The sequence below is a fragment of the Lagopus muta genome, chromosome 2 (genome assembly GCF_023343835.1).
Source record: "Lagopus muta isolate bLagMut1 chromosome 2, bLagMut1 primary, whole genome shotgun sequence".
Classification (NCBI taxonomy): domain Eukaryota; kingdom Metazoa; phylum Chordata; class Aves; order Galliformes; family Phasianidae; genus Lagopus; species Lagopus muta.
The window spans coordinates 53,649,325-53,670,308 of record NC_064434.1 but is presented as its reverse complement, the minus strand read 5'-3'; the positions used below and the strand labels follow the sequence as shown (position 1 = coordinate 53,670,308).

Here is a 20,984-nt window from a genome sequence, read left to right as displayed (position 1 = left end):
TTTTTCATCTTGTTCAACTGTTCTCTCTCATTCCTTTCATCTTGCAAATTTCTTTATTTTTCATAGTTATGTATTTTTTGAAATGTCAGTTTCCTCAGGAAAGCACAAGACTTTAATGATGGCAAATATCTTAGGAAAAAGTTAGACTTAGCAGCCAGGGTAGAGGCTAAAACTTCAAGCCAAGAGGGCAGTTGTCCCTAGTTAATGAATGCCAGATTCTGAATTAAAAAGTATTTTTAACTTCCCTTCTGCTGTTAGGCAGAATGTCTTCAAAGCACTTAAAAATGTCTACAAGCTAATGGTATATTAGCTAGTTGAAGTGATGATGCTTGGTCTTAGGATGTATCTACAGTGGTTTGGATTAGAATTTTTTATTCCTCACTTTGGCATGATTACTGTCATTAAACAATTGTGGAGATCATGAAACTGAATAGTAAAGCATGTACCAGGAGGACAATTAAAGCACTCCACACAGAACTCATGAGATACTTCTGATTCTGGATAGTGTGGGTGCCAGGATCACATTGTTTTCCTCTTCTGTCCTTTTCCTCTTTCACGTTTTTGGTGTTGATGTTCTTCATGTGGAGGGGAAAAAAAAAAAAAAAAGTAAAAAGAAAGAAAAAGCAAACACTGAGCAGAGTGACTCTCTGAGCAGGGAGAAGCTGTTTTGCAGATTTCCCAAAGTGCTGCCTTTGCTTTCCAGGGAGCTTTGGCACAGTCCTCTACCCCAGTGCTCACAGGGGTGAGCTATGATTGCATTAAAGGACTTGTTGGAGTAGGTTTTGAAGGAGTGGGCTTTCCCCTTAGCAGAAGATAAATAAATAACTAGCACAATATCTCAAAATCAATAGAAAATAAATTATGTAAGTTCTTACATGTTTTCTTTCTCTACATAATATTCACGCTACTTTCCAAGAACCTCAGGTAATGTGAAACAGAATATTTTCATTGACTGTTCTTGATCAAGCACTACATGACATGTAAATTCTGCAGGAGATAAGATTGTAATCTTACATTCATCTCATAGGTGGAATGAGGACGTGGCTGAGTAACTTCTCCTTCTGCTATATTTTCCAATGGAGAACAGCCTCAGTATGATAATGGGGCACTCAGCCAGATTCAGAATGGCTCTTTTAAATCTTCCTTTGTTTCATAGCTCTGCAACTTCTTCCCTAGGGAAGAGACTGCATCTTCCTACGTGTCTCTGCAGTGCTTTCTGCTATGAGATCTGGTGCCTTCAGGAACTTCTGGAGAAACAACTCACAAAGCTGGTTATAAGGACTTTATGCCTCCTAAGAAATAAAGTGAATTAAGATGATTTCTCAATAGCTGGGCATAATAGTGATAAGGGCTGTTCAGATTGCAACTGATATCAGCTAGCAAGCTTGTTTTTATGAGTCTGATGGAATACATTACTCCTCATCTTCAAGCAGCATACCTGGTGGAGAGGTGGCTACTTGGAAAGTTCTTAAACTTCAAAAAGTTTTCACTCTTCATATGTGTTTGTGTTAGCAGAACCAGTTATCAGGATAACAGATCAGTATCAAAAACAGCAACGTACAGAAAAAATGAAAGGGGCTGCTTGGATGTAGTAGCTGACATCCATCTTCCTTCACATTAGCTCCTTGCAGGATGGCACCAGAGTGGTCCCAAGGTGCAGACACTGGCAGCCCTTTGTGTAGCACTATGCACTGCTGCCTGCTGCAGAATCCCGCTGCAGCTAGTTGTGCATTGACCTGTTCTGCTACTTTGAGCTCCAGGCTGTGGTATGCACATCAGGCTTACTATCCTACAGGGATTTCATTTTCCTCACAGATGGAAGTTAGCTGTGAGCTTTCTCAGAAGCAGCTTTCTTAGAAAAAAAAGCATTCTGTTTATTAGTCCACACTTTTTGGACATGGGCTTCAGGATAGCTCTTGCTGGGATCTTTGCCGTGCTCTGTAAACGTTGTTTTGCTTGGTCCTGAGTGTGCCTCTTAATCACATTGCTAAAGCTTTCTGGATTCAGTGACTGCACCTGGAGAAGGCCCTCAGCTCCAAGAGGACTTCTCAGAGGGAGAGAGGGAGGGATCCATGGGTGAGACAGGCACACAGACAGACACACAGAGAGGCATGCCCATGTACTGGTCTCCCCATGAAAAGGTGTCTATCTCCCTGCACAAGCTGCATGGAGAGTAGCTCCCGTGGGTGTGGTTAGCCCTACAGACAGACAGACAAACAGTGCTGTGCAGGGCTAGGAGCAGAGACCTAGGAAGGGAGAGGCACTTAACCGTGGAGCATGCACTGCAGTGGTCCATTTTGAGTATCCTTAGCATTTTCCTTCCAGTCAAAAAGAAAAAAAAAAAAAAAAAGAAAGAAAAAGGAAAAAAAAAACGTTAGTAGCAGCACACTCACTTCTGAAATGCTTTAATTTTTGTTTGTCCTTTACTATCTGTTTTTCATTATTTTTGATGTATGTACCTATGTATGCATTGACACGTCTGTGATTGATTATTTCTGCCTATTTGCTGAGTTTGTGTTTTGCTTAACCGTGAGCTGGCATCGGGTAGATGTTTACTAATGTCATGAAAATGAAAATTTATTTTACATTCATAAGAAACACTTCTCAGTATTTCAGTAAATACAGCTCTTGCTATATTTTTGAAACCTGTTTTTAGTGCTGTTTCTGCTTGTAATTCTAAAGATGCAGCTCTTTTGTTGCTATCTTTACCTTAGGTGCCAATACTCTATGTCTTCCATTTGCTTCACTTAATCTTATTACTTATTAATATTACTGCCTCTGCTAAGACTTGTTGCTTTTGCTTTTTGTTATCACTGTTGTTTTTCCCAATGCAATTTAAATAAGCTTAAAATGTGGCAGATCCTCAACTGTCCCTAGATTTTCTGCAAGTTCTCTATACCTGTAGTCTTTCCCTGCACCTGACATGTTGTGTAATGGGATGTGTGAACTTCTGAAAATGTCTGTTACCCACTGGTAAGGGAACAGTGCCTATAATCTACCTTCCAGATGAGCTGTAATCAATTTACAGTTTTCCAGCTGCAATGTACAGCATGCCCATGCTAGTTTCAGCACTTTTTGTTTTCCCACTTTACTTTCTTCTTTGAAACAGACTACATTTTCCTCAGGGAAAGTAGTTCCCAAGGCTTGAGGAGTGATAATCTCATAGACAAAAACATGCCTGACATTGCATTTCACTGTTAAGAACAGGAAAAACGCTTTATGTAAAGTATCAAATGCTATAGAGTACTTGGGTCATTTAGGTGTATCTACATACCTTTTCCCTTAGAACTGCTTATTTCCCTATAGTTCTGAACTTTCCGATTTATTTATTTATTTTTGAAATCAGCATTAGGAGTGGAAGAACACTGGCAAAAGGCTCAGGAGCACAAAATACTTCAGATTCTGTAGGAGAATTTTTAATGGAAAGCCCAGTTTTAGAGGGCATTCAGAACTGGCAGTGAGGACAGTAGGTTGCATTTTGTAAGCATTTAAACTATTGGATTCCATGCTGGGGATTTGATGGTATCTTTTCAGTCTGCCTCATGCATATTAAATTAAAGTTATTAAAGACAGAAGATTTCCAGTGATGAAGATGGGCTGCCTCACATCTAACTTGACCAATCTACTGGTCTGAGCTAGCTGCTGAATGCCCTTAGTAGTCAGTGGCAAAAATAGCTGTTTATGTCATCCCAGAGTAAATGTCTGAAATAGATGAGCTCAGACATCCCCTTTATGACTCAGTCTCTCTCCATCGAACTAAGAAGAGAGAATCAGCCTGTATTACATACATAGCTCTCAGATGGCTGAATCAGAGATGTGTCCCACCAAAATGGTCAGGGTTGTTATGAGAGGAAAAAAAAAAAAAACCAACACTTTTTTTTTTTTTTTTTTTTTTCAGTTTGCCCTTAGGAAAAAAATGATTTTTCTCAGCCGCAACTCCATGTAATTTTTTGACACTGAGCTGAGTATATATGAATAGCGAAAACAGGTCAAACATATAACCAGAAAAAAACCTTAATTATTAAGCATGTTTTGAAGTGTTACATTGGGCATATTTTTATACAAGCACCAAGTTTTCCCATTTCTGATTCGTTTAGAAAAGGGACTTTCTTTTCAGTTAAAGAAGGGCCTGTATTAGAGCACACCAGCAGCTGCCAGTTAATCTTCATGTTCAGTTTCAGAGCAATCTCTGATAAGGAAGTAAAAACTCCAAAAAAAACTTGTTGCCAAGGGTAACTTTGCTTTTTGACAGTGGAATGCTCTAGTAATACCAAAGACCCCAGTGTGGAAATACAAAGGGACTCCAGTTTAAGAGACTGATTGATTGAAAGCCAGAAGGGCAGATTGTAGCCTTCAGTACCTAAATGAGGGCACTGATTTTTAACTTGAGTGATACCAGACAGTAACTGCTTGTTGTTCTCTGGCTTGAACTTTTACGTTTTGCTAAATGTGATAGATAATTCAAGCAAATTGCATCATGCAGCCTGAAACAAACAAATGTTCTGTGTTGTCCTATATGTTCCCCTGCAAATCAATTTCAGCCTTGGTAAATTAGAATGGGAATGAAATGATATCTTATGCTGCAGAGCTTGCAGGCTCTCTGCCCTTTGGTGTGGAGGGCTCTCTTCAAGCCCTAAGTTGGGTTTTCAGTGTTACAGACTCACATGTGATTGAACTGACTAGAAAATGCAATTTTCCCAAGCATCTCTCTCAGGAAATAAAAGAACTGCTGTCTTCTCTCATATTCTGCTGAATTATTTCATATGTAAAATTATTTGTGATCAAAGATGAAATTACATATTACCACAGATTTTACTGTCAGACCAAACTTATTATTTCTTAGTGGAATGTATTCTTGTTTTGTGGTAGTCTTCTTTCATTTCTCTTGTATACCTTTACAACAGGAAAACTTAAGCTATGCATCTATTGCTGCATTAGTTATTCCATATTTGGTATGCAAAAATAACCTATTTCATTTCTGGCATCAACAAACATGAACATCTAGTTAATTTAATATAGTTTCTTTCATTTTCTTTTTTTTTTTTTTTTTCCTTAATTAAAACTACATTCATTTATCCATCAAGGCAATTTATTCACTAGGCATGTAGTTGGAAAATATGTATTTTCTGTTATATGAAAGTTAGAAGTTATGTCAGTTCTGGTTGCATATAAGTCTTAGATGAAAGGGACCTTAACTAAGACTAAAGGTGAGAATGCAGAACAAGAAAGTGCTGAATTTGTGAAATCTCTCTGAGATCTGTTTCTGAGGTGTTTAGTAGAGAATTGCTATTGATGTACCCCACTATGTTTTGTGCAGCATCTTTTTTCCTTACTCATCCTTAGATTTGGTTTTAAAGTGACGTGGTTAGGTAGCACACTGAGAAGATAAGAAAATCCTGTCTAGCAATTGTCTGCAGTCATCCTTTCCACACTTCTTATTGTAGCAGGTAATAAAATATTTCCAAGAAAAACTGAGCCTCTGATGAATAATTGTAAGCCATCTTCTGTGCAAATGGCAGAACAGCAGCATCACAGGCATCAAAGTCTGACTTGGTGGAGCTTATGCAGTATGAAGTGAGCATCTGGGTGGATCACAGAGCACATCTACTTCTGTCCTATGACACTGTCTGTTATGATTAACTTTCTAATTCAGATAAGTCATGTAGTAACATTATCCTAACCAGATTTTCAGTAGGGCCATACTGAACTGATCCAATGTAATTTATATGGAGAAGAAATTTCGTTCTAACCATATGAAGTGTTATCTTTTCAGGTCCCACCTCTCTGTCTCCAAACGTAGATTTAGTTACTGGTTCAGTTTTCAGAGAATAATGCTGGGATATCCCCTCCGTTCCTGCTTCCACATCTGTACACAGCAGTTACTGTTATGTCCAGAGCGTAGATTCATTGATTGCTGGGGGCAAAATAGAAAGAAAGAGCATTAGTAACAGTGAAAAAATAAGTTAGTCAGACAGTAGCACTCCACCATGTCCCCACATAGCACGTCAATTGACAAAGATGACAACTGAATTGCAGGTAGATAAATTAACAGTTTCCATTTGCACCATGGTTTACGTGAAGTTTTAGATGGTACGGAAATAACTTATATCTTGACCTAATTAAAATTTAACAAACAAACACAGAGTGCTAACCTGAGAAAATAATACGTTATAAGTGAGTTATAGTAAACTGAAAAACGAGTGCTCTTTAGTCTTCTTTCTCTTACCCCTCATTTCAGTGACCTTGCCTTTGCTATCTCCGAAGTTGCTTAGGCTGACACTGTGTCTTTCTGTTTTGTAAACTGCCAGTGACAGTTGTGGTTTCTAGAGAATTATGAGAGTATAATTTTAATATTCTTACTTAACTTTCAAAGACCATGTCATCTGAAAATGGCACTTGTTTCGTAACTTTACCAGGACTTGGATTATGGTGAGAAAATGTGGAACTCATGATATTAATGGAGACATAATTTAACCTCACACAGGACTCAACAACATATATTTTACAAATCATCTCATGTCTGTCTGTATGTATGTAAAACATCTAAATAAAAAATTTAGACAGTATGAGCAACAGTTCCTGAGATGTGTTGTGCTGACTCAGGAAGCTGTGCCAAGTCATTGTTGGGAGACGTGCATAGTTTATCCCCTACTTTCATTTCAGTAGACTTGAGGTTCCAAATAGTGCAGGCTGGTGACTGCTGAACTCATTCTGTATCCACATGCTTAAAGTCTTTCCTCTTTCCTTTTCTTCACTTCTGAATAGAAATCAGAATTTTGTTCACAGAAAACACGTTTACCTATATCTGTGTATTTGTCAAACACAAAGCAGACATGCTGGAAATTCTCATGCATTCTGTGTTCAGTAACGTTTCTTGTTGCTTCCCAAGGAGGAAGAGAAAAAGTTTGATGTTATTAAGTTACGATCAAAGGGAAATTTTTGCAGTTGTGCGTAGTATTAAATCTTTTTCCATTGCTAATCTCAAAGAAACAGCTAGACATCACTGTGTATTAATAGTGACTTCATCAAAAAAGTTAATACAAGCATTACTTATAATTATATTTATATGTTCATCTGGGATAAATGCAAAGACTTTATGGACTATTCACCTTGGCTTTAGATCTGAAAAGTATTTGGTTACATATTATTTTATTATCATACTGTTTTCCCAAGAAGGTGATGATGTTACTGATTAATTGCTGATTTGTTCTGTTTGGTGTGGATCAGCTTTGCTGAGAGACTCCAATCCTACTGAATACCACAACCACTCTGCCCATGTTCCTGCTGCTTAGGTGTGCAATGAATGCATTGCCGGAAAGCGTAACTGAATGAAACATGTTTTTTCTTGACCCAAGCTTTTTATCAGATTGCTCCTCAGGGTTATAATTTTTAATTGTTGCTAAATGTGTTATCTTAAATCTTCAGACATTCCTCAGGCGGAAGCAGTTTTTTAATGAATATTCCTTTTGAGGCATATTTCTTTTGGATTTAGTTGAAATTACTGTGTGTCTTTCAGATCTGAATTCTTTGTGAGTGGCAAAATTCCAGGCAATTAATTAGGAATAAGAATTTAGGAATAAACTTAATGGCAGAGAGAACAAGGAGCCTTAAATCCATCTCTAATTCTCATTTTAAAATGCTTTGTTTTTCATGGTTATTGTGTTGTTGGATTCCTTTCTCCTAATTAGAATATTTAAGTTGTTCTGCATACTAACCTATAGAAATTCCAGCTGTACAGTGCAATCATTAGCATTTCTTTAATCATGGTAATATGTGAGAATGGCAGGAATTGTGTGAATTCAAAGGTACAGCCTCCTCTCCAACTAACAGGAACAGTAACTTTTATCATGAAGGCCTTATTCTCTTTCTATAAACATTCTGCAGCTTAAAACTGCAGTATGGTAATTAGTTCTTAATGTGGTATACTAATAAAACTTAAATAAGAGCCTTCACTGAACAACACAGACACTGAGTAAACAAATCCTTTCTTCTTTACACCAAGAACAGGAAATATCTGTGCTCTGAATAAGATTTTCCATTCATGTGGTAAGGACTTGTTTCTCCACACTGATGCTAGAATTTTTATGTGTTTTAAACCAGTTAAAATGCCAACAATATAACTTAAATAAAGTAAATAAACAAGTCAGCACTGTTATTTCAATTTTGGATTATATCCTGTATTTTAATCTTGCTTTGGGGAAAAAAAAAAAACCAGAACAGATATATTAAGGACAAATCATGCAAATTTAAATGCCTTAACTTGTATGGAACCTCTATTTTTGGTCTGGAAAATTTCCATCCTCCAAAGAAACCTTACCTAATCACATTATTAAGGTGGGGGTGGGGATGGTTGCTGCTGCCTGTGCTTTTTTCTCTTTGTATCTCTTTTGTCTTAAAATATAAGAAGCCATATATATCAGTAGCATCACTAGTAATATTTTCTCCAGCTTAAAGCTGTGAAAATAATTTGAATAAATATTTTTATATTTGGAAAACAGTTCAAGATAAGCAATAACGCTCGTACATAAAAAACTACCAGTGAAACAGGAACTGTGGCTTTGCTAAGGCTACTGCAAGTCATTCACCAAGATATACAACTTTTTACATGAACAGCAGTGTTTAAATTCAGATCAAGATGAGTGTAAAGGATTTTGATAGTAATGACTGAATTTAAGATCTGAATTGTACAGTGAGAAAAACGAAGAGACCCTTGGCTGCAGATGATAGGGCTGATCTCAGTAAAGGTTAGGCAACTAGCCCATGCTTGACTGCAGCCTGTTGAGCATTTGAGGTATCTCTTTCAGCCCTAGCTGCTCTGTGACATTAAATTAATGCTTTCTGACAGATGGGGTTGGGGGCTGGGAGGGTGGTCCCTGTCTGACCTCAGGATTCCTGAACTTGCGGCTGAAAGTCTGCAGCAGATTAATGTTGCAGATATGATGCTGGCCTAGACAGGCTTTCCTCCTGACATGAGATAGCTGTTGAGGTTAAAATCTTGGTCTGCCCTGGAGTCATGGACTTAGATTTCTCTCCTAGCTCTAGGGCACATTTCCAGCTCTTGGGCTTTTGCTCAAGCTCACCTTTAGGATGTGTGGAAGAACGAATGCTAAGCAGAAGGCAACTAGTGTTTGAAAACACTAGAAAATGTATATGAAAATCAAACCATATTATTATTGAGATTTTTTTTTTTTTTTCCTGGAATACACAGAGTTTTTTGCCGAAAAAGACAACTTTATTGAGCCAAGTATTTCTACATGTTTGCTTTTCTGAAGAAAAATCATAAACCTTCAGTGAGATGTCTTAGATAAATATTTGCTTTTTCCAAGACTGCATTTTTGGGGAAAAAAATTTGGAAAAATCTTGATGACATTTTGAACTTTTCTAAATAGGACAATTACTTAAATACATGTACGTGGTATATATTGTGTAAGAAGTACAAATTCCAGAGTAATCAGTAGAAAGGTGGTAGTTCTTCCCAAAGTTGAGTACGGAAAGCAGAGAGCAAAAACCTTGGCCTCTGTTTCAAAATTTCTCTACAGCAAACTCAGCCAGCCCTCAGTTTCAAAACTGTTACTTTTTGGTCTGAGTTTAATCAAGGACATGGCAATCTCAATAAAATAACCAACCACAGACTAGAAACAATCTTAGATATAACAGTGCCAGGACAAAATCTTGTGTCAAATTTTTATTCTCAGTTTTCAGATGATAGAAAAATGTTTTTCCTCTGTGTTGCCAGAGGCTACATTCACACAGTGTTATATAAGGCTAAGGCAGACATTTATAGTGGCAATATGCCATGCCATAGTGTCTTTCAGTTAGTAGAGGTGATGGTAGGATGCTTGGTACTTTATGATGTTCTCCAGAGGGAACAGGAAATCTTAGTAGCTTGATAGTTGTGTTGCTGAAGTCAGTTTGTTGAAGACTCTGGGCTGAATGCATCTGCTCTTTTCACAAGCCTACTCTCTCTCATTTTCAGTATCTCAGGCTTAGTTGAGGATTACATACCTTCTAATTTGTTGCACATTTCCTGGCATGGTTTTGACCACTGCTGAACAGCTGATGCCCAGGTATGGTTGAGGCAACTTTAACATCAATTTTTAGAGAGATTAGCTCTATGAATATATGAACATGGCATCACAGGTAGATTCAAAGATAAGAATTGTCTGTGGTTGGTATTTATTAGTGTACATATGGCTAAAGGAGATTAGAAGTCACGATATGATTATGTAATAGATTAATGGAAGCAGAATTTAATGGAACACTTTGAAATGTAAAAATAAATTGGAGCTTGCTTTTGAGCCTGAGAAAATAAAATTACTTTTTAAAATGACATTTCTGTGTAGAATTGTCATTGGAACAAGACCAAAAACCTGTTGCCATTTTTCATATACAAAAATAAATTCAGCATTTTGTTTTCTTAAGCTCACTGAACTGTATTTTGTAAAGTGGACACTATGGAGAGATTTTGGAGATAGTTTACTGACTTTCATCATTCACGCAAACAGGCACGAAGAACAAACCACAGCTGTAACATCAAAGAAAGCAAAGCAAATAAAAAAAGGGAAAAAGAAGAGAATAAGCAAAAAAGACTTCCAGCTTTCTGGAGATATTTTTTTCCTTGCAGGAAATCTAACTTAGATTATGCTCTTAGAAATGCTGTTTGCTTTTTCATCCTCTTCAATGTGTCTTACATTAGAATCTTGACCCTGCTTATCAGCAGCTTGAGATGCAAGCCTCTGTTAGAATTTTTGCCTGCTTTTTTTTTTTTTTTAAGATACAAAGACATGTTCTATGTTCAATTTGTATAACAGGTAAAAGGTTAATAGATAACAGAGAAGAGAGGAATTAGAAGTTGAAGTTGAGTAATGCAGGCATTCTTTGTTCATGTGTTGTAGACATGTTGACTAGAATACGGTTTCTGGTGAGTGAATGGTGGGAAACATAAGTCTTAACTAATTTAACTTGATAATGAATTGAAAATTTATTATTTTGTATTATGAAAGTCAGTAAAAATACTGACTCAAAAGAGAAGTGCCGAGGGATACAGTAATTACACAAGGAGGTCCTTAAAACCTCTCCACCTGCCGCATTGGTCATGCTACTAAAACTCCATAACCATAACACATTTCTTGGTTGTAAAAAGCATTGTTTTTATTTTGCCTGATATCTCCTTCTTTGGGACCCTGATTTGATGTGGTGGGTGAGTAGAGCACATCTATTGTTTTTTACCTCTGTCAGAGGGAGTCGGGTTTGTTCATGTATGTCAGTGTACTCAGTTAGAAAGATGTTTCATTCAAGCTTACAGAAAAGGTAGAAAAGATCTAAAAAGTAAATTGTCATGAATAATAAAAGAGCAGCTTCTTTTTGCAGGTTTCATGAAAAGCAGGGGAGGGTGATTTTTGGGTATCCACTTATTTTTCACAGTTCCAAATGCTTTCAGCAATTGGTGGGCACAGGGCTTTTGTGCACAGAGCCCCTGGCAGTTATGAAATGTCAAGCAGAAAATGCACTTTGCCTGCAGGTGGAGAAGTCACTGAGGTGCCTTGGCAGTAGTGCACTATCTCTGCAGGCTTATTCATGGCATGGCAAAGAGATGAACCCTGACAGCTGGTTCTTCCTTGCATTGCAGCTACAATTAAAGCACAACAGATCAACATCAAAGAATAGAGTAAAATGGAAAAACTAGTGTTTTAGATGGTTATATGCATATTCTCTTTAAGTTCAGATATTTTCCCTCACTGCCTTGGCTAACAGGATGTGAAAATGAAGGGCTGACTTCCATTTTCACTACAACATTCTGATTTGCTCAGGTATTGATGGATGAAAGTGTCACTCCAGTGTCTACTTACACTACAAGTACAAAGTAAACAAAGCCTATGTATAAACAAGATATCAATAAAAATGAATTCCTTAGATCTGTAGAGTTTATTGACTACTATATAATATGCCAACTTTTATCACATTTTTTCTGTATTTCTCTCTCTGCCCTAATTTGCCATAGTAAGTTACTGTCTTTTCATGAATATTATAAAAGTAGCATGGTTTCCCAAGACAAGAATACAAGACAGTTATAGTGACTTACAGCATGGGGTCATCATCGCTGTGTCTGGAGAACTGCAAAAGTAATCCTTAGCTTAGTTTTCAGTTCTGTGGTTTGAGGATAAAATACTACCAAAACCCAAAATACTTTATGCTTTAAAAATTCAAATAGATGGAAACTTTGAATGTGTGCATAAAACAGTACACATTTTGTAAATGAATGCCTGTTGGAGACTGTTACAGAGCCGTTTGTATTAGTAATAACCTTGTAGAGATGAGTCCAACTAATTGTGTTATCACTCACTGGGGCTGCAAGTACTCTGGAAACAAGGCTACCCTGATCAAGATATTTAATTGTAGATACATTCTCTAGCAGCTGATTTTAAATCTGGGACTACTTATGTGTACCTTTAAATGCTTTAGCAGTTTATTAAATTTGGCTTTACGTTTGAGGAACTCTGTCGTTTTTCATCATTATTTGTAAGGCAGGCCAGAAAACAAGAATTCTGTTTATTGAAAAAAAAAAAAGTGAGATTTGGGAATTTCTTTTCTGCTTGGAGCAAACTAAGCTGTACAGATGATCTTGTGGAAAGACAGAAAGAGGGTGGCAATTTAAAGAACCTTCTCACACTATAAGCTACAATGACAAATAGCTGAGTAAGTAGGGCAGCACTCACCTGGGGTGTAGAAGTGGCATGTTTAAATCCCTGCTCCAGTCACTAGAATAGGGGGTAAGACAAATGTTTTAAATATTATTTTCTGCTGAAGATATTCCACTAATTAACTATAGCTATCTACTCATTGGGTCAGAGAAAGGAAACTTAGCACAACAGCAGGGCTTGCTCGTCTTCCAGATCTCATTTCAGTCAGAAACAATGCTTGTGAACTTCAGGAAGGTGACCTAAGTGAGCAGTTTCTACTAATGAAATTTTCCTACATTTTTAATAAGATTTTTGACCTACTCCTAGTAGTTTCTATTTTTTTTTTCTTTTCTATTTGTTGAAAAGGAAAGAGAGAAGCTGGTACTTCTCTAACCAAGTTATAATAAAAATGTATGAAAGGTCTAACTTCACTGCTCCTTTTTGTTATTTCTTGGTGCATCTGAAGAATATGAGATGTCCTAGAAGATACACTGGAAAGATGCTCAGGGACTGTTTGGTTTTTGTTTTTTCTATACTAAAGAGCTGAACAAAACTGTCTTCTGATGTGCTGTTTTTATTTAGGTATCTGACATTAAGAAATCACTGACAGGATGTGAGTTTCTAATTCCGATGATATCCCATTGTTCTGAGAGGAAGTTGGTTTTGAAGCAGTGATTGTAAGCACAGCAGGTGTTGAGATCTTGTAGCAGCACGCAGAGCTATCAAGTGTTTGGACAAAACTGTTATTTTTTTCTTGGTAGATACAGGGATAGCATTTCCATAATCAACTCCCTGACTAATCTATACGTTATGTGGAAATTCTGCATTTCCATGATATATGCTGCTGTTTAATGTATAAGGTGCCATGATATGATTCTTCAGTATTTGGGTGAATGCACATGTACATGAAAAAGCAGAGGAAAGAAACAACATCAGTCTGAAATGGACACCTGAATCTCTGTCAATCAGCCTCACATAGTTGAGTATTAATTCTTATACCTTATATCTGATGGGAAAACTGACTCTTAACGCCTTTTCAAAAATACTTCTACTCTCATGGAAAAGTAATTCATGAGAATGGTATTGCTAACTAAAATAGGGATTACTGAAAACAGTACAGAAGATTTCTTGTGAAACATTTTGGTTTTGCCGTTAGAACAAAACTTTGGTGTGTCAGTGCAAGTTGGCACCCTCCCATTGACTTCTGAGCACAGTAAGGTGGGTGGTTTGGGTTGTGCACTTCTTGGAAGACATACACATAACTCAGCAGCAGTTAGACTCCTCAAGTGCATGACTTCAGTGGTACTTTGTGGATTTATATCAACAAAAGTGGTCTCGATATGCACTTCTGCCTGTCCTTCCTCTTCCGTAATTGCTTTAGTGGTTTGAAGAATATACAGAGATACATTTCTATGACAATATTGTGCTGAAAATGTTTTAATAAGGTAAGAAACTCTTACCCTGCTCTTGTACCTGGGATTTGTGTTCAAAATAAATAGGTGCAATTTTAGGATTTATATATGTTTTGTTTGTATTTTTTTTTCCCCTCTGCTTAAAATGCCTTTGATTTCCTAACAGTATTAAAATGCAATACTGCACAGATACCTGCATCTTCAATGTTGCATTGCTAAGCTTTAGATTTCTTGTGAACATATTTACAGAAAATGTTCAGCTTACTCAACTTTAAAGTAGATATGACAGATTGGGATGCAGTCTTTGAAAGCAAAACAAGGGAAAAAACTCCTTTCATTTTAAGTTGTCTATATGCTGATGTTTTGTGGAATATTATCTTTCTGAAAAGCAAAGTAACTTTTTTCAGAAGTATTCATGGTTGCCTCAGGGGTGTCATCACTGACAGAGATGATTTAACATCATCCATCCAAAGAGAGAGCAAGCACTGTTTTATATCAGAATGAAATTTTGGACTACCCTAAAGTTCAGTGGCCAAATTATACTAGGGGCACCCCTGCACACCCGAGAACCCTCCAGCTCCTCACTGCCACAAGCAGACTGGAGCATCCAGCCTCTGAGGAATATCTTAATAAAGTCTTTACAACTGAGCAGATTATAAATTCTAAATTTTCATAGATGTCTGAAAAATTTGAAAGTCCATCTTGAGCTGAGGAATGTGGGGTTATACCTCCAGGCTCGCCCTACATGTGCAGAATTAATAGGCAACTTTAGTTCAAAGTAGTGAAAAAGAGGCAGAGATGGGGCTGAAAAGCTCTGCACAGTTCTGATACCAGCCTGGTTTAGCTGAGCAGACGTTCAGCTGGCTTATATCCCAGACATGCTGGAATGTGGCTAAACGGGGCTGGACAGGGAGAAAGACAAGTGACAGTACAAGGCTGGGGTGGGAGAAGAGAGAAAGGACAGATGGCAACATAGCTTTAGTCAGGACACAGGTTTTCCTTTCTGTTCCTTGTTGATGCACTTAAATGAAGATGTTTTTAATGCTTGCAGTTGCAGAGTGCTGAAGTAGCATCTCAATGTAGCAACAATCTAACTTTGAGGCTTCTCTTTCAGTATAAGTGCACAATGTACTTTGTAGTTCTATCCGTACACCTTAATTGAAACAATCATATCTGAGATATATTTTCTTTCCTTTTCTTCTTTGTTCTACCTTTGATAGGTTGAGCCATTGATTCAGAAGGGCCATGAGAACCTGGTGCACCATATCTTGCTCTATCAGTGCAGCAGCAACTTGAATGACAGCGTACTGGATTACGGGCATGAGTGTTACCACCCCAACATGCCAGACTCTTTTTTCACATGTGAGACGGTCATTTTTGCGTGGGCCATTGGAGGAGAGGTAGGACAAATAGCTATCTAGTGTGCTGCATGAAGTGGGAATTAGGAGGATGTATATAAAAATGAAGCTTCCTTCTAGTACGTTAGTGATTTCTTTATGTGTCTTTTTTTAAGGTTGTACAGTCAACCTCTAAATGCTTCACCACCAAGTCCTCCACTTCTTGTTGGCTTTCTAAGTGCTAGATACAATGAACTTTTTGAGTGACAAGCTTAAAGTGATGAAAAAAAGTATAGACCAAATCTATATTTTAAGTAAAGAAGGATGGCTGGGAGCATGGAAGTCTGTCACCATATAATCTTGTCCTATACAACAAAGGAAAGCATTGCTTTCATCAATGAAAATAGATATCTGTTATCTGTGGAGAATGGCAGAGTTAAAAGCACTGTATGTGACTGCATCAAAGGCTTTGCTAGACATAGATCTATTTCATTTTGCACCCCAACAGCATCTGGATTGTAATACTGCCCAACTGGGGCATAATATTCTGAAATTTCCTTCCCAAACCTAAAAGTCATCATTTCAGTGTTAAAGTGATTGTGTATTGCTGCAGAGCCAGCACAAGGAGTGCTTTATTTGTGGCAGTGGGATGTATCTACTGAAAACATAGTAGATGCCATGTTAACCCTGACGCTGATTTCAGCGTATTTCACATGCTAATTTAAACTGCTGTTAATGCTTTCAGCTGACATAAGACAGCACTACTGCCATATGAAGCATCCCAACCTTTTTTAACCTCCTTGCTTCACTGTTTGCAAGCTCAGTCTTGATATGGGCAAAGGGAGGGACTGAGGAGATGACAGTTTCTGGAGTCTTTGCTTTTGGAGCCTGCAGTCCAGAAACTGTTTCTGAGTGCTGCAGTGTGAGAAAGCTGGAGCTGCTACATGTACAAACTGAAAGAAGCTTAATCCACTATGAGCATTATCTCCGATGTACACTTTGTTCATTTTTGCCATCAGCTATGCTCTGACCTACTACTTTCAACTTTCTTAATCTAAGTGAAATAAAAAATTCATATAAATAACTTATCATTTGACTACTGTTATGGAAGCTTTTGCAAGGATGCTCTTCTTGTAGAAGATCCACAGAGAGCAACCTGGAAGATCTGGGTTACACTCGAGTTTACTGGAGTACTCAGTGCTTCAGTTTATGCTTATGTAGCATGAAGATCATAATATTTATAACTATATACTAAGATTAATTCATGGATGTCCATCGAGAATCAGAAAGTTGGGATCTCAAATTGCATATTAAAATGCTATCTGTATAACATAAAATGGGGCAGATTCATTCCTCATAATGTGAGTATGGTAAATGAGTTCACCTATAAGATACTGGTGTTTTGCTTTGAATCAGGCATGAACTTCTGAAACAAATCTCTCAGTTATCCCCCCTTTAACTAAGCTCCTTTGTTTGTAACGTCATCCTTTTTGGGAGGATGAAGTTAAATTTAATGTTTGGGGGTGAACCCAGCGCTTCTCAATGAAAAATGGAATTCAGTGCATAAGGCTGACTGTAGAGATTGTCCAAGGAAAGTAAACTGGGGACAGTGAGTCCAGCACAACCTGTTGTGCTGTACAGTTCTATTTCTTTCTCACCATATGGCTCACTAATGTAAATGTGCCACAAAGACAGTTTTTATTGTTGAAATCATTTTGCTTAAAATGCATTGATTTGTACAGGAAAAATAATCTAATTATGAATGACCACTGTATTCCCTGCAAATTACTGCTTTTGTAAACTAGAAGCATTTAAAACATAGACTCACTTTTTCATAAGGATTTTATTGTCGGACAAAATGCATAATGATGCACTGTTTATACATTTTAAATGGCATTTCTGTTTTCCACTCAAGCAATAAGGAAAGAATAAATAATCACAAGATCATAAGATAATGAAGGTTGAAAGGGACTTTGGGAAGCCTCTAGTCCAGCCTACTACTCAAAGCAGGGTCAGTCATGAGGTCAAACCAGGTTGTTCAGGGCTTTATCCTCTAGCAAGCATAAAAGCTATTAATTTATACTGGCCTAGTTACCTAGTGCATGCAGTATTAATAAATATATTATGCTACAATGTCACATTCAGAACGTTTTAAAATAAATGACATTTATAAATTGTATCATTTGCATGATTGTATCATTGCAAAGCAGTAATTGTATTCATATATAAAAAATGAACTCTTAAACATGGGAAAAGTTCATTTTCTCAGTGTGCATGTGTTGGTTCCAGGGCTTCACCTACCCTCCCCATGTTGGATTATCCATTGGCACAGCAGCTGACCCTCAGTTTGTTCTTATGGAAGTGCATTATGACAATCCAACGTACACCGAAGGTTTGTACCCTCATGCTCTGTAAAATAAGCAATACTGGAAAATGTACTCATTGCATCACACTGCAATAGAACAGATGCAAAGCTGAGGCTCATTTTCCATTTCTTGATGTTTTCTGACTCTCAGTGTTTTCCTCACTGCACTAAGAAACATAGCCTGAAGAAAGTGGGGGATTCAGAGATACAAAGAATTGTGGACCAGGTGAATACACCTTTGATCAAGACATTCTTTGTGTTATCTCTCTCTGTATTCTTAGCTTTTGCTCAGAAATCCAATCAGACTGAGAGATAGCAGCACATCAACCAGACTGCAAGATAGCATCACAGAGAACAAGCTTTTTATAAGCTTTGAAGTGTTTTTTAATACATCTGCCTGTGGGCAATTTCAGAAAGTAAAATAAAAATTCAGATTGTTGGTCATTCATTATGTAAAAACAGTTTGTCTTAAATTATAAGGTTCACTTTTATAATGCTATTTTTTAATCTTCAGTCTAAAATTTATTCATATCTAGAAAAAACAAAAGGAAGTTTTGTTTTAATTTGTGAAACTAAGACGCTCGGTAAATCTAGAATACTTCAAAACCGACTTTTGAAAAGTTCAGTAATGTTTTCTGCTTTTATACAAAACTTTGTTGAGCTCCTATGCCTAAGGATACTCTGATTACTGGAATAAGTGAGCTGGGTAAAATCCATTGCACAGTGTACAAGTCCTTTACAGCCGCATGCATTTAAATAAAAACTTCTGTGTTGGCTGGGGCATTCCATCTTACTACTATTCCCTCTCTTCATGATGTCTGAGAATAACTTTCTTAAAATTGTTTTATTTAATGACAGACTTTCATCCTTCAACATGCATGGTCTTATGTGATACAGTAAGCTTATTTTGTGTCCCTGTCCCTGGAGACACTCAGAATCAGGCTCGAAGGGCTCTGAGCAACCTGATCTGGATGTAGGTGTCCCTGTTCATTGCAGGAGAGATGGACTGGATGGTCTTTAAAGATTCCTTCCAACTCAAATGATTCTATGATTCTATCCTTGGTAGAACATGATTTCCCATCAAATATTACCTGAAAGCTCAACACATCATGTGCAGAAAACCTCTTTTCAAATTGGACTGTGTTCTAAATTCACTTTTTTATTTTAATCAATTGTGCTGTATGATTCTGTCTTAGCTTAAGTAACACGTATAAAATCTGGGAATCAGGAGTTTTGTTTCCTTTGTAAGCAATGGGTGCAGCTTTGCCATATTGAGACAGTGTGAGTGATCACAGAGACTCACTAAGACCTGGGAAAATTCAGAGATCATCGGCAAAGCAAGGTGTGTGCGATCCAGGTGGTTTCTCTTCTCCCTGGCAAAACACACAGTATAAGATTATTACAGGAGAGGGAGGGGAAGAACCCAAGTGCTCTCGCTGCTTGAGTCTGGGTGCGATTCCTGAGTCCTCCCACCCATCCTGCCACCAGGTCACCTTCACCATTGTTTTCCCATTTCAGGGTCTGTGTTTTCCCAGTTTGGGTCTTGTGGTTAAGCCAGCAGCCTCACCTCTGCATGTGGAGCAGTGTTTGTCTAAGTGACTCAGATTCATAATCAGTGCTGGCTCCTGGTCAAGCTCAAAAATGTATGAACTGGTGCTAGCCTGGCGGATTCTGAATGCTTCTTTTTCAGGAACACCCACTTTTAATTTGAAAGATGACTTTTTTTGAGTCTTTTTATCAAGAACTCTTAGATATCATAAAAATTTCTGGCGTTTAGATGTTATCAGGAGGCTTAAGGGGGGAGCACCATGAAGGAAAAATTCAAATTGATGAGATTACAGATAGCTCCAGAAAGAGAATGAATACAGATGCCAAAATGAATTAACATCAAGATGTGAGACAGCGTATATTAACTGAAATATAATGACTTGTATATTACAGATGGTCTCATAGTTCTCTACCACTCGTACGTGATTGTGCATAGCTCATAGCATTTGTTCCTTAGTTTTAATGAACTATGCTGTCTCAAGTGTTACAGTGGCTGGGTGACTTAGCACCTCCTGTATCCCTCTCTCATTTGTCTATCTTAAAATAGCATGCTGAATTTGTACTGATGTAAAATTTGGTTTCAACCACTACTATGTCTGTTAGTTTTTTTAGAAGACTGATAGAGGAAGAAGCCTCTTACCTTCTCTGAGATACTTGGCAAAATTTTTGCATTTTTGATTTCAAAGCTGAAATTTGAAAAAGTACAACAAACAGGAAGGTAACAGATAAGATAACACAGAATTTAGGGCTCGTGCAACACAAAGCTGTCTTTGTTTCTGCTTATATCTTGCCTCATAAAAATAGCTAAGGCAAGATAAATAATTATAATACCTTAGTGGATGGAGACAACATAAATTCCGAGTAGATACATAAACAAATGAGTACGGCCAAATTTCTAGATGAATGAAGTAGATTCATACTATTCTCACTCTTAAAGCTCAACCTTCTAACAGCAGGCCTTTGCTCTTTAGACTACTCTTGTAATCAAGAGAAATCCTTGAGGGGAGGATTAAATTCCAATGCAGTTCCCTTGCCTTCTTTATTCAGCCTGGTAGTATTATATTTAAATTTGTGATTTAAGAAGCTTTTTCTCATATCTTTAGTTGATGATCTCTTAATTGGGAAGATTGAAAAAGGATATGTTTGGTCATCGGAGGTATGCTGTGATGTGACAGGCAATCCAGAACAAAGGAAAAAATATTATTATTGCTGGGGCTTAAGGTGAAGGAATAGATAAATTCACAGGGAGAAGGTAACACGAGTCAAATATTTCAAGGAAAAAAAATACAACATCTTTAAGCTTTGTTTTAAATATTTCTTTTTAAAAACTAAACTTGGCAACTTCTGAGGTTTTATCATTTCCTTGTATTGTTTCTTGTGCCTGTAATCTACATTGTTTTCTCTGATATCCATGCTGAGTAAGTTAAAAGAAGGATCAATGTGCTCCAAGCAACACACATTTTTCAATCCTGTCTGAACACCGCAGATATCAACATACCATCTTTAACAACCCCCTTGTGGGCTACCCCTGTTTACTGCTTCCCACATATGGTTTGATTCATTTTCAGGTTATTGAGGTTGATTCTTCAATTTTATTGTAAAAAAAAACAACGTAGGACAAGCCTTGATAAATGTGAAATGA

The 20,984-nt window shown here is 37.3% G+C and overlaps 1 protein-coding gene across 1 annotated transcript in view; it reads left to right on the top strand.

Annotated features, from left to right (window-relative positions):
• MOXD1 (monooxygenase DBH like 1) overlaps positions 1-20,984 on the top strand; it is a 51,371-nt gene that overhangs the window by 17,347 nt on the left and 13,040 nt on the right. The window contains exons 5-6 of the mRNA XM_048936053.1: positions 15,313-15,492; positions 17,719-17,821. Of these exons, the coding sequence (XP_048792010.1) occupies positions 15,313-15,492; positions 17,719-17,821 (283 nt within the window). The remainder of the gene's footprint in view (positions 1-15,312; positions 15,493-17,718; positions 17,822-20,984) is intronic.